The following is a 12238-nucleotide window of genomic DNA, read 5'->3' as shown; positions in this document are numbered from 1 at the left end:
TATGGCAATTAAAATTGCCATAATACAGACAACTGACTCGAGTATAAGACGAGTGAGTGTTTTTCAGCACAAAAAATGTGCTGAAAAACTCGTCTTATACTCGAGTATATACGGTACATTGTTCTGGTGACAACAGTGTCCCTTTAACACTGCATCATACCTACTGCAATATGGCAAAATTACCTTTGAGTTTTATTCTATATTAACAATAAGAGGTGAACTTACATCTCAAATTTTACACAAAAGCCATAACCCCCGCAATTTCATGTGCAGTAAAATTTATCATAGGCATTAAGGAAGTGCATATATAAAATAAAGATTAAAAACAACACACACACATAGAATTCAGGGGAGTCAAACAATCAGTTCAGAGATTTTTTTTTAATACCCACCACAGGTTTGACAGATTGTGTTTGAGGTTTCTTTACTTTTAGCAATCCCTTTTTCTTTTCCTCTATATAACGTTTTGCTTCTAGAAAGCAGGAAAAAAAAAAAAAAATACATGAAATATTGTCACATTAATGTTTCAATGTCCTAACCTCATACAAACAAAAAACAATGGCAAAAAATTTTGCAGCTGCATCTAGTTTTCAGAGACGACTCACCTTACAGTACAGCTTTTGTGGACTGCATTTCCAGTGATACAATGCTCAGCCAGAAGGCTGGCTGAGATTGGTTGGAAATGTAGATTACATTTGTTAGCACAGGTTAGCCATTACTGTACTAATGCCATACTAATATGATCAAAGAGAACATAGTTAAAGAAGTAAAAGGAATAAGGAACTCAACCACCCCAAGGCCAGAATAGAGTATAAATGTTTTTACTTTCATGTACTTTGCAGATTGACAATTGGACCTTAAAGTCTCACTCTCACACATATCTAGGAATGTAGATAAACACCGTTTTATATCAGATCTCTTGCTTTTAAACAGTAAAGGAAGTTTCAATGATTCACATTAGTCCGACAGTCAGGGAGGGGGGGAGGAGTAAATGGACTCTACTCCCAACCCCCATGTTATTCCTAATTCCCCCATCTCCTCCCTCCCCTCCCCCCCCCAAAAAAACTTTAATAAGAATTGTGTTTTTTTATTGCAAACAATAGTTCCACATACAGTTTGATTGCATCTATATTACAGCACTACATGTATTACCTTCAATGTGCAGGATTTTTACTCCCCAGTTCCAAGCATTGGACAATATGCTATTTTCCGGGAGAAAGTCCTATTTTGTAAGAAAAAATAAAATTTCCATATAAATTTGGCCAGTTGTAAGTTGTATAGCTTTTATCAATGCTCCCCAATTTCATACTGGTGTTGAGATATTGCACACATTCCTTGAATTATAACTACACAACCTGTTTTACCACAAGCACATACTAAAAGTAAACACTGAAAGTTTTGATGTGTGTGTGTGTGGGGGGGGGGGGGGGGGAGTAAATTTCTAGCCACCATGTACTAACAAAGCTTGTTTAGTTTTGCACTTCAATCCACTTCACAGAGAGGAGAGAAACATGCTGAATATTAAACCATATGTGGCTACAAAATGATATATATGTAATATAAGTTATCAATTCACCCCAAAAAAAAAGACAATAAAGTTCAAATTTTACTTACCGTAAATTTATTTTTCCTTAGGATTAGAAGCAATGCCCAACAACTGGGATTTCCTCTAATGTGGATCAGAAAAGGTAGGCAGACAACCAAACTTAAGTCTGTATTATTCCTATAGGAGGAGGAGTCTACAGAGTTAAAGGTTTGGTTGCCTGCCTGCCGTTTCCTATCCACAGAGGAAATCCAAATTGTGCACTCTAATGTGGAGGGAAAATCCATATTATAAAGACAAGTAGAGGAACAGAAGCATAAATTACACCAACCTGTTCTTTGATTGCTTTTTTAACTAGAGATTTCCCTCTGCTTACAAGACCCTGAAAGTAAAAGAAAAAAAAAATGTGTATGTATACATATACGGTACATATACACACACTTGCATTTGAAGAACAAAAACAATGCCACTAGTTGTTTTGAATGGAAATATTTATCTGTGCCCTAAATATTTATTTATCAGAGAGTCTTCAACTGGAACAAAAATTAATACTTTGAAAATTTTTGGTAATCCTGCAAAACCACTCAAAGTGTATTACTTGTGTACAAGGTAAGAGAATGGCAAAACAAGATTAAAGTACCTACAAGTCTTACCTTTTCAGCTTTCTTTGGAGTGATTTCTTCCTGGCAATAATTCTTACAGCTTTGATGATTTGAGCTTTCTCCTGTGTTTTTTGCAGGTTGAGGGCGTTTTCTAGAACACATATACTTTAAGACTTTGGCATTTGTTGCTTCCTTCTTATTTGTAATTAAATAGCTGATCTCTTTGCTGAGAAAACCCTCTACAGTCTAAAAGATTTTTGGAGAAAAACAAAACGTTTTAGAACCGCTTCAAAACTAATGCACATGCCAAAGTTGCAATTAGCAGCGTTAAAGGCTTTTATGAACCATAGATGAATATCATTTATGAACAATGTAACAGCCTTAACACTATAGTGTTAGAAATACAAACGTGTGAAAACATTGTTTAGGATCCCAGCACCCCGTTACAAAAAAAAAAAAAAAAGTGATTTTACTCTCCTTTTGTTCCAGGGCTGTGCTGGTCTCGCGGCAGCTAGCTCTGCCCCGTTCCACCTCCTTGGCTGAGATCAAAATTGACAAATCTCAACCAATCCAATGCTTTTCCATAGGAAAATGCCACACTGCACCATCAACATCTCCTCATACAGATGCATTGATTCAATGCATCTCTAAGAGGAGTATTCAGCCTCTCCACGCACAGCTTAGAGATGTTGAACAGTAGTGTGCAGAACTGACCCATGAAGCACCTCTAGTGGCTGTCTACATTCTGCCTAGGAACACCTCCAGTGGCAATCACTTAAACACCCCTGTTTCTCCAAAAAGGCACTGTTTACATTAAAAAGCATGCAGGGACAGGCTGTAGACCCCAGAACAACTACAGTAAGCTATAGTGGATCTGGTGACAACAGTGTCCCTTTAAGTAAGCAATTACAAAGGATGTCCGAGGTGCACCAATAAGCATGTTCTGAGCATATGAGACATGTAAAATAAAGCAAGACTGAAAATATTTGGTGTTTGCTTACCATAAACCAAAGAAAGATTTAACCATACAATATGCAGGAAAGATTATATCCGATATGCCTTCAATCCACATTCAACAGATGTTAACTGCAGACAGTGCTGTGGGATACACCATGCAACATGGATAAAGGATAGTCCTTGAAGCCCCATTCCCCTCCTTTACTAGGCAGGAGCACCTGGTAAGTGTGTGCTATAGCTAATAATAGGGGGTTGCATTAAGTACTCTGGGTGGAAAGTTAAAGCTACACATTCTCTGGATGGCTCTGCATACAGTGCATACTGACAGCAGATGTACAATAAATACAGGATTGACATTCATGTGGGCTAGGGGGTGCAATTTGCCCCTGACACACAAGTGCCAGTTCCTCTGGATGTGCAGAGTTGTTCCAGATCCCCAACACCAGAAACACTTCAAAAAGCTGAAGTAGACATAGTGGTTGAAGTAAGCCTTTAAAAGAAAATACTGTTCTATTCCACAAAAAAACGCAAATGAACAGACATAATTCACATTCTTTGGTCTGTTCACAAATGCCTTTACAAAAATGGCTCTAAGAAAAAAAAAAAAAAAAAAAAATCACTAAAATTCACATTTTAATGAATAAAAGTATGTTTTGCTCACATACAACTTTTGGAAAATGAGGAATTGATGTGACAGCACAATGTGTATATTAAATGCTATATATTAATATAAACCTGTGTGTACCATAACAAGTGCTTTTTTACTGAGAAACATTAGTGAATGTTTTGTGATTCTGCTCCAAACAAACTCATGATGCTTTCTAGAATATATATATAATCCAGTTGTACCCAGCACACACACTCACAGATTGTCAAAAAAATGCCGGGTGCATTTCAGCCATAGCCAAAACATATAGAACAATCTCGAAAATAAAGGCTTGCACTCACGGTCTGTTGCTAGTATTAAAACACTTCTTCTTTATTCCATATTGTTAAAACATAGTTGCTGTCATTTTATCGACGTTTCAGCCACATCCGTGGCTAGATATATATATATATATAGATATATAGATAGATAGATATATAGATAGATAGATAGATATATAGATAGATAGATATATAGATAGATAGATATATAGATAGATAGATATATAGATAGATAGATATATAGATAGATAGATATATAGATAGATAGATATATAGATAGATAGATATATAGATAGATAGATATATAGATAGATATATAGATATATATAGATAGATATATAGATATATATAGATAGATATATAGATATATATAGATAGATATATAGATATATATAGATATAGATAGATAGATAGATATAGATAGATAGATATAGATAGATATAGATAGATATAGATAGATATATAGATATATATATATATATATATAAAGTTTGTTATGCTAATACTTACCCCTCCGAGCTCTTTGATATCCTTTTCCAACTTTTCTGATATTATTTTGGATGTTAGGTCTAGATAAAATATTTTTCCTGTGAAAGGCTTGCTGGCATCTTGAACCTTTTCTGGTGCTTTCTTCAAGTTTACTTTTGAAAGTTTCATTTTCATGTCTCTCCCTTGCGTTCCTCTTCCTGTGTGTAGAAAAAGAAATAGAATTTGTTGGATTAACAACTGTTGTAAACAGATTCCATAATACTTTCTCTAAACAGCAAGATATTTAAAAGGCTTGCATGTAAAGTGGTACTAAAATTTAAAAGGGTTACTATAACCTTATTCAAAATGAGGACCTTTCAGCACAATATGCCCTACTAGGGAGACGCTCGCTCCTTTCAATTCCCAGTTAAAAAAAAAAAAAAAAAAAGGGGGTTGTTTTAGTTACCTTTAATCAAGCACCGCGAGAAGCTCAGAGCGCTGCTTTTTTTGTGCTTCCCCTCCGATGTCACTGAGGCCAGCCACGCTGAGGTCCAATCGCAGCCTTCTCAGTGAAGCCTCGGATTGGACCACATCACCGGCTCAGAGTGCATGCATGTGCTCCGGACTGGCGAGGGGGAAAGGTTTTTTTTTTTTTTTAAACTAAACCCAATGTTGAACGGAAGGAGGAGGGAGGTAGCACAGGGTGAGAGGAAGGGTTGCAGTGTGCGCGGACAACAGACGTAATGAATGCACAGAAAATCTCTGGATGTGCAGTGTTTCAAGATTAAACACTGCACATACCGACTCCTACCACCATGACCACCTCGTCATGATGGTTGGAGTAACCCTTTAAAATAGTTATAAAATAAAGTATGGGGAAACTAGATTGGGAGTTGACACCTGACTGACTTCAAACTGATCAACATTGATATCTGCAACACTCATCTACAGTACAAAAAAGTTATAGCGCAAGACAGTTGCAGGAGTCCACAGTCAATGTGTACTCCACAAAAATGACATGTATTTGTTAAAGGAAACTTCATGCTACAATACATATATCTTAGTTATTCCTCAGCTACTTCCCACTTACTGTTTCTGTCGGGTCCTTTGGTGGAGTCATTTGCCTGGCCTGCCACCGGCTGTGCTGCCTGTGTGAAAATATGAAAGGGTCAAGTGTTTAATAGATCTATTTTGTGGATGTTCAAATCTACGGTGAAGATTCTCAATGCCAGCTTAACAGATAATCTTTTCAGATTCGTCTCAAAAGAATAGAATTTGAATAAGTGAATTATGCAGGCCATTTGTGAAGTACCTACAATTAGGAGGTGGCAACAAATATTTCCCTTCCTCCCCCCGTCAAGTTTTGTATTAAGGTGAAAGTGTTGCTAGTAATTGTCAGTGACAGCCACTAGAGGTGTTTCGTCGACCCCAACATTTTTTAACCATTGACATATCCCAGACACGGAAATGTTCACATTTGTCAGAGATACAGGACAGCATCGATGCACCAAAACCAGAATATTAAGATGTAGTATATTAGGTGCTTATAGTGTCACTTTACACCAGTAATAGTCTATGTTGTGACAATATTTGGATTCTTTCAAAACTGATTCTGAAAGACCGTACTCTAACAAGTAATTTCCAACTAATTTATCATTGGTGAAGTTATATAGATCTGCTAAGACAAGATAACCAGATTATTCCATGGTGGCACATGACAACTAGGGGTCAAATTGTGTTGATATAGGGGCGGGGCCTGACCGCCGGTCGGATCAGACGTGTTTCGTCTGAGCTCCTGCTTCTGAGCTGAAATATCGGAGCTAACGGCGGGCCACAAGCAGACCCCGACCTGAAAACATGACTGCAGCACTGTTCAGGCGATGGGGATTCCGGTGATACCCGACAAGACTCCCAACGGCACCAAAGTAACCCGGTAGAGGCCTGAGGCCTAAAAGCTTGAGCCTGGGTGAGACGGCTGCTCGCCCGGTTCACCGACCGGCGCTCTGCCACCCCCACCATCTGGACCAGCACCTAACCAACGCACAATATGGCGGGGACACCGAGCAGCACACAAGTGACCTGACGCTCTCACACAGCTGGATGCCGTGTTTGCGGCCTTCTGGAGGAAACTGGCAGAAAGGCAAACGGAGGCACAAGCCCCGAGAGAGCACCCACCAGGAACACACTCCCAACCACGAGGTACTGCTCACAGGGGAAAGCGAACGCAAAGAAAACTACTTACCCAAAAGCTCTCCACCTAAACAAGCATCCCCGGTTGCGCGATTCCCATCATGGCGGCGGAGAAGTAGTAGATCAGTGTCGAGCCTCAAAATGGTGTCGAAGAAACCTAAAAGGCTGAACAGCGCGACACACAAGCTACGAGCGCCAACCTACCGGAGCATGTCGTGGCAAGATGACAGGCAGTGGGCTCCTGAACTCAGAGACTGTGTTGTGTCCCCTGCTGGCATGGGACAAGTCTGTCCCTGAGACTGATCCGCAAGGGGTAAATCCTGAGTAGCACACCGCAGCAGACCACCCACGAGACTGTAATGTTATGTGCAAATATTTAATAGCCTGTGTGGTTAATACACATGATCCGTATTTAATAGTCTCTGCCCACTAGCCCTCATGGCGTTCTTTTACTTATCATTTCGTTTGCATTTTTATAAAGCGTTATTTTACTTATTACTTTGTGAAACGTTAACCCAGAGGCAGACTCTGAGGCATATGCATTTTTACAGCTCTAAGATTTAATCAGCGAACACACATAGTTTGCCATATGTTTTGTTTTACCTGCTTTTAGGCTACATACTGATTCTCTTGCAAATACTATGTGAAGATGATAAAGCAATTGTTATAAGCAAATGTTCAAGGACCACTCTAGTGCCAGGAAAACACTCGTTTTCCTGGCACTAGAGTGCCCTGAGGGTGCCCCCACCCTCAGGGACCCACTCCCGCCGGGCTCTGGGGGGAGGAAGGGGTGGGTTAAACTTACATCTTTCTCCAGCGCCGGGCAGGGAGCTTTCCTCCTCCTCCTCTCCTTCTTCTTCCTTGCGACGTCATCGGCTGAATGCGCATGCGCGGCAGTTGCCGCGCTCGCATTCAGCCGGACCCATAGGAAAGCATTTACAATGCTTTCCTATGGACGCTTGCGTGCTCTCACTGTGATTTTCAAAGTGAGAAGCACGCAAGCGCCTCTAGCGGCTGTCAATGAGACAGCCACTAGAGGTTTTGGAGGCTGGATTAACCCTCAGTATAAACATAGCAGTTTCTCTGAAACTGCTATGTTTATTAAAAAAAGGGTTAATCCTAGAGGGACCTGGCACCCAGACCACCTCATTAAGCTGAAGTGGTCTGAATGCCTAGCGTGGTCCTTTAAGAGCAGCTGTTATATGCAAATGTAGGATTTCATCTACTTAAGTGTCTACAGCGATGACCCAGTTAGCATGTACCTAGACATGTGGATCTAACTACCTACCATAACCAATCTAGCAACGTCAAGCATAAATTGTTATTATTTACTACGTGCCTAAGTTATTGCATAGTCTAAGGTTACTTTCTAATAGTCTATCAGCATAGGCATAGCCACTAGCTACAACACGCTTTTGTTACACGACAAGTTAACACAATTAAAAAAAAATGAGGCATCATCACTTAGGAAATGTAATTTTTTCAAAGCTATCGATGTACTAACCTATTATTGTAAACCGTTTTTGCATTTCCCTCTCTTTATTTCTGTACCCCATCTAATATGCTTCAATAAAAGAAAGATTGACAAATTGTGTTAAAATCTATTGCAAGTGGTCCTAAACGGGGCTAAAGCAAATGTAAAGTTAAAAACGTCAAACTAAGCCATAATTGTGGTGCTGGAAATAATACACACAAGTCCTAAAGCTGTAATGCAGAATATACATTTTGAGCACTCTTTATTTATGACCCTTAGAAAGTGTCATTTAAAAAAAGATTGCTGTGTTCACTTTATAGGCTGATATTCTAAATTGCATTACATTTTCTCCTTACTGTTCCATTTATTTTATTTTTTACAGTCACAAATGTGTCAATGTAAAAAAGGAGGAAGCACGTTTGCCTTTTGCATACATTTTAGTGCAAGGGCTACTTCACACTTTATCTCCATTCATTCTGTTCAACAGCAGTGATATGAGGAAGATGAATCACTGCAGCTGTCAAGTCTGCTGCTATAAACTTTCTGAAGAATTTCACTAATCCCTCCACAAGTAAAAGTTCCTTTTCCATCTTAATATAGACACATATGACAGACATCTGCACTACTGAAATGTATGGAAGATGTTACATAATCCCACTTACAAGAAACAGCTGATGTTAATTGGTAGCCATGGTGTTTTGTAAAAAATTTATTACATTTTACTTCATGGATTTGATGATTATTATTTTTTTTTTAAAGGTTTAAATTCCATAATGGATTAAAAACAGTAGCAAGTCTACAAATGCTTCAAATTTACACCACACTACAATATTACCAATATGCACACACCAGTTTGCATCAAGACCCTATTTTTATTTTGTTTTCAAAAACAGATTTGGTAAGGTGGGATCCCTCATTCAAAAAGGCTTTCCACAACTCCAAAAATAATACATTTGACTGAGAGGTTGAATCAGGACTAATAGGACTAAGAATTAACTACTCAGTGCTGGACTCTTCCCAAGTATTAAAAAAAATATCTAACCAGAAAAAACAAAACTAAAAACTCAAATACAGCGGTCCGCACACATGGGTAAATGCAAACACTCCACAAAAAAAAAAAAAAAAAAGGTAATGAAAAAGTAGCACATTTATTGGAAAAAGTATTAGAAATAAATACATATGGCATCACACTATAACAGAATTCCTCGCGTATGCTGAGGTAGTTCCAGTATCATATGTACAAAATAGTATCAAGTGTGTAAAATAAAGTATCCAAAAGTAAAAAAAGATATAAACACTGAGTGATTGAGCTGAAGAAGTCCACCCAGAAAAATGTGCTGCCCTGGACGCGTTTTGCACCCCACCTGGTGCCTTTTCTGCTATTTTTTATTACATTTTTCCCCAATTACAGCTATTTTATCCAACGTTGGCAGGCGGGCATTCCCTCCAATGGCCATTGGAGCAACTAAATGACCTCCATTTGTCTAAATATACCTAAGGATTAAGGAGAGAGCGTAGGTAACTTTTTCTTTTCTTTGGTTTTTACAATCTAAATTTACAGAGTTATTCACTAAACTGTAAAGCGAATTCAAACGTTCGTCCAGAATAACCGAACTGGAAGCATAGGGAGATGTTTTCCTATTCGTCCTTAAATCTTTGAAAAATCACAATGAATTCTCACTTTATTGAATAACCCTGTCGGCAAATAGCCTTAGAAAATGAAGTCTGAGCTTCAGGGGCTAAAGAGCCTGAAAACATTAGCTATTGCCACCCCCCTCAATCTCTTTTAGCTTCAAATAATTGTTACAGCGCTACAGAATTTGATTGCGCTATATAAATAATAAAAATAAATAAAAAAAATTAAAATGATAAAATCCACAATTTAATTTTTTTTAAATCCCCAGTGTTTATAGGAGTCTCCCTTGACACAGGCAGGTAAGAGTGACAGCACCCAGGGAGGTAAACCCCCACAGTCACTGTCCTGCCTCCTCTGCAGCCCTGACAGCTCTCCCCATTGCTGTGGACTACACTTCCCGTCATGCTCTGCGGCAGCTCTGTCTGATCATCCTGGAAACATGCGGCAAAGATTGGATATAGTGTCTGAAAACCATGCCATTACCAGTCTTATTATTAATGGTATTATTACCAGTCTTATTATTAATGTTATTATTATTATTATTAATGGCATTATTATTGATGTTATTATTACCAGTCTTATTATTAATGTTAATCAGGGGGTGGGTGGGCACTCACCGAGCTGGCGCCCTGTGCCCGAGCCTGGGGAGCGGCGGCTGACGGACCGGACTCGTCCCGCGGCGACTCCAGTTCTCAGCTCGGCGCTCAGAGCCAGGGTTTGACTGCTCTGTGTTTCCCGCCTCTGACGCACTGACCACGCCCACCCAGCAGCCAGGTAAACCTAGCCTCACACACAGCGAGCGGCAGATTCCACACCCAGCGGCCAGGTAAACCTAGCCTCACACACAGCGGCCAGGTAAACATAGCCTCACTCACAGCGAGCGGCAGATTCCACACCCAGCGGCCAGGTAAACATAGCCTCACTCACAGCGAGCGGCAGATTCCACAACCAGCGGCCAGGTAAACATAGCCTCACACACAGCGATTCGACACCTAGCGGACACATTCAAGGCCAGAGTAGCTGATCTGCAAGCAGAGCTGGCTGAGAGAATTTTTCCAGATCGGCTATTTTGGCCTTAAATAGGAAATTTACATTGAATTCTCACCTTAGTGAATGGCCCTTTCTGGGTTTTCTATTTTTTTTTTTTTACTTTACTTTAACAGAGAGATTTCATTTACTTCACTTTGTGGGGAAAAACGTGTCAAATTCTAAAGTGTTGTAAATTGTTATCGAAATTGCAAAATCTTTTGAAAAAAATAAAAATAAACCTGATGTTGAAATATTCTTGAATTCGGCTTGGTTAATATCGCCTAAATCTTGACACTGGATTCTAATTCGTGACAATTCGTAGTTGAGTAGATAAATCAGTGTATGGCTGCCTGTCCTGGCACAGTCAGGGCATGCCATGGAAATTACTTTAACCCATGCAACGCAGTACTGGTGGCATATGTGTGCATACTGGAGGAATGTGTACAGTATTTGCTTGTATATGCCCAACTGTGCGTCAAGGGCAGACAATGGCGTACTAATGATACCGGAGAAACTGACGGAAGCCAAGCACAGAGAGATGGACACAGGTTTCTTCAGGAAGGAAGAGATTCTTTATTGGATCACCGATCGGGACTCAGAGGGACTAATGTCACCAAAATACAGCAAAGTCTGAGCCCCGGACAATAGTGCAGGCTCCTTATATAGGCATATAACTCCTCCCATATTAAGCTCCACCCGCACATTCTCTTAACCAATCAACACAAATAAGAATTAACTTCCTGCTTGACCGCATGGCTTGTCCAGCACAATGGAGGAGGGGGAATACTACATCCTGTATTCTTGCACATGCTCCGTACACTACTGATCGTATCTTGCCTCGTGCATCCAACTGATCGATACGTCAGCATATGCACGTACACATGCCACGTGGTAATCTCGGCCTACTAAATTTATTTTTACCGAGATTCCACCACATTCCCCCCTTTGATGCCTCTTGATATTTTACAATTACTTGAGGCATCACATAACCTTAGTTTTGCTTACACCGCAAGTTACCTTGAACCAGACCAGACTTATCTTATGATGTGAATCTTCAACATTCATCTTCTTGCATTGGTTCTCCCTGATCTAGAGCCTTATATTTATATATCGCCATTATCTGTGCAGCAGCCTTCCTCTCTGCTATACTTCCTATCAGGCTTTGCACAGACCTAACTACTAGGGGTATAAGACACGGCAGGAGTAGACACAACATTAAAATTAGTAGGACTCCTCCTACCACTGCCTTAAGCCCTCCAAACCACTCATACCAGCTACCAAACCAACTACTTGGATTGTACCCTTTCCATACTTGAGTAGGCACATGCGCTAGTTTAACCATATGGCTAGTAAGCTCAGCTATTGCTTGCCCTTCGTCATCTATTTGAAGACAGCAATTGCTTAGGTTAAAC

At 39.8% G+C, this 12238-nt stretch overlaps 1 protein-coding gene across 3 annotated transcripts in view; it reads right to left on the bottom strand.

Moving 5' to 3' along the window:
• The window catches only part of DBF4 (DBF4-CDC7 kinase regulatory subunit), a 34906-nt gene extending 24265 nt beyond the window's left edge, over nt 1-10641 (bottom strand). Inside the window, exons 1-7 of one of the 3 annotated variants that reach the window (XM_063452496.1) lie at nt 10415-10641; nt 5588-5645; nt 4540-4715; nt 2197-2391; nt 1875-1925; nt 1153-1222; nt 393-472 (exon numbers count right to left, since the gene is read on the bottom strand). In XM_063452496.1, the coding sequence (XP_063308566.1) occupies nt 393-472; nt 1153-1222; nt 1875-1925; nt 2197-2391; nt 4540-4692 (549 nt within the window). In that variant the 5' untranslated portion in view covers nt 4693-4715; nt 5588-5645; nt 10415-10641. Of the gene's footprint in view, nt 1-392; nt 473-1152; nt 1223-1874; nt 1926-2196; nt 2392-4539; nt 4716-5587; nt 5692-8595; nt 8723-10414 lie in introns of those variants that run through there. The other 2 variants (XM_063452497.1, XM_063452494.1) reach the window with 2 other exon arrangements.
• Between the last annotated feature and the right edge of the window lie 1597 nt (nt 10642-12238).

Source organism: Pelobates fuscus, chromosome 4 (genome assembly GCF_036172605.1).
Source record: "Pelobates fuscus isolate aPelFus1 chromosome 4, aPelFus1.pri, whole genome shotgun sequence".
Lineage (NCBI taxonomy): Eukaryota > Metazoa > Chordata > Amphibia > Anura > Pelobatidae > Pelobates > Pelobates fuscus.
Note: the sequence above shows the minus strand (reverse complement) of the source record. Positions and strands in the feature narration are given on the sequence as shown.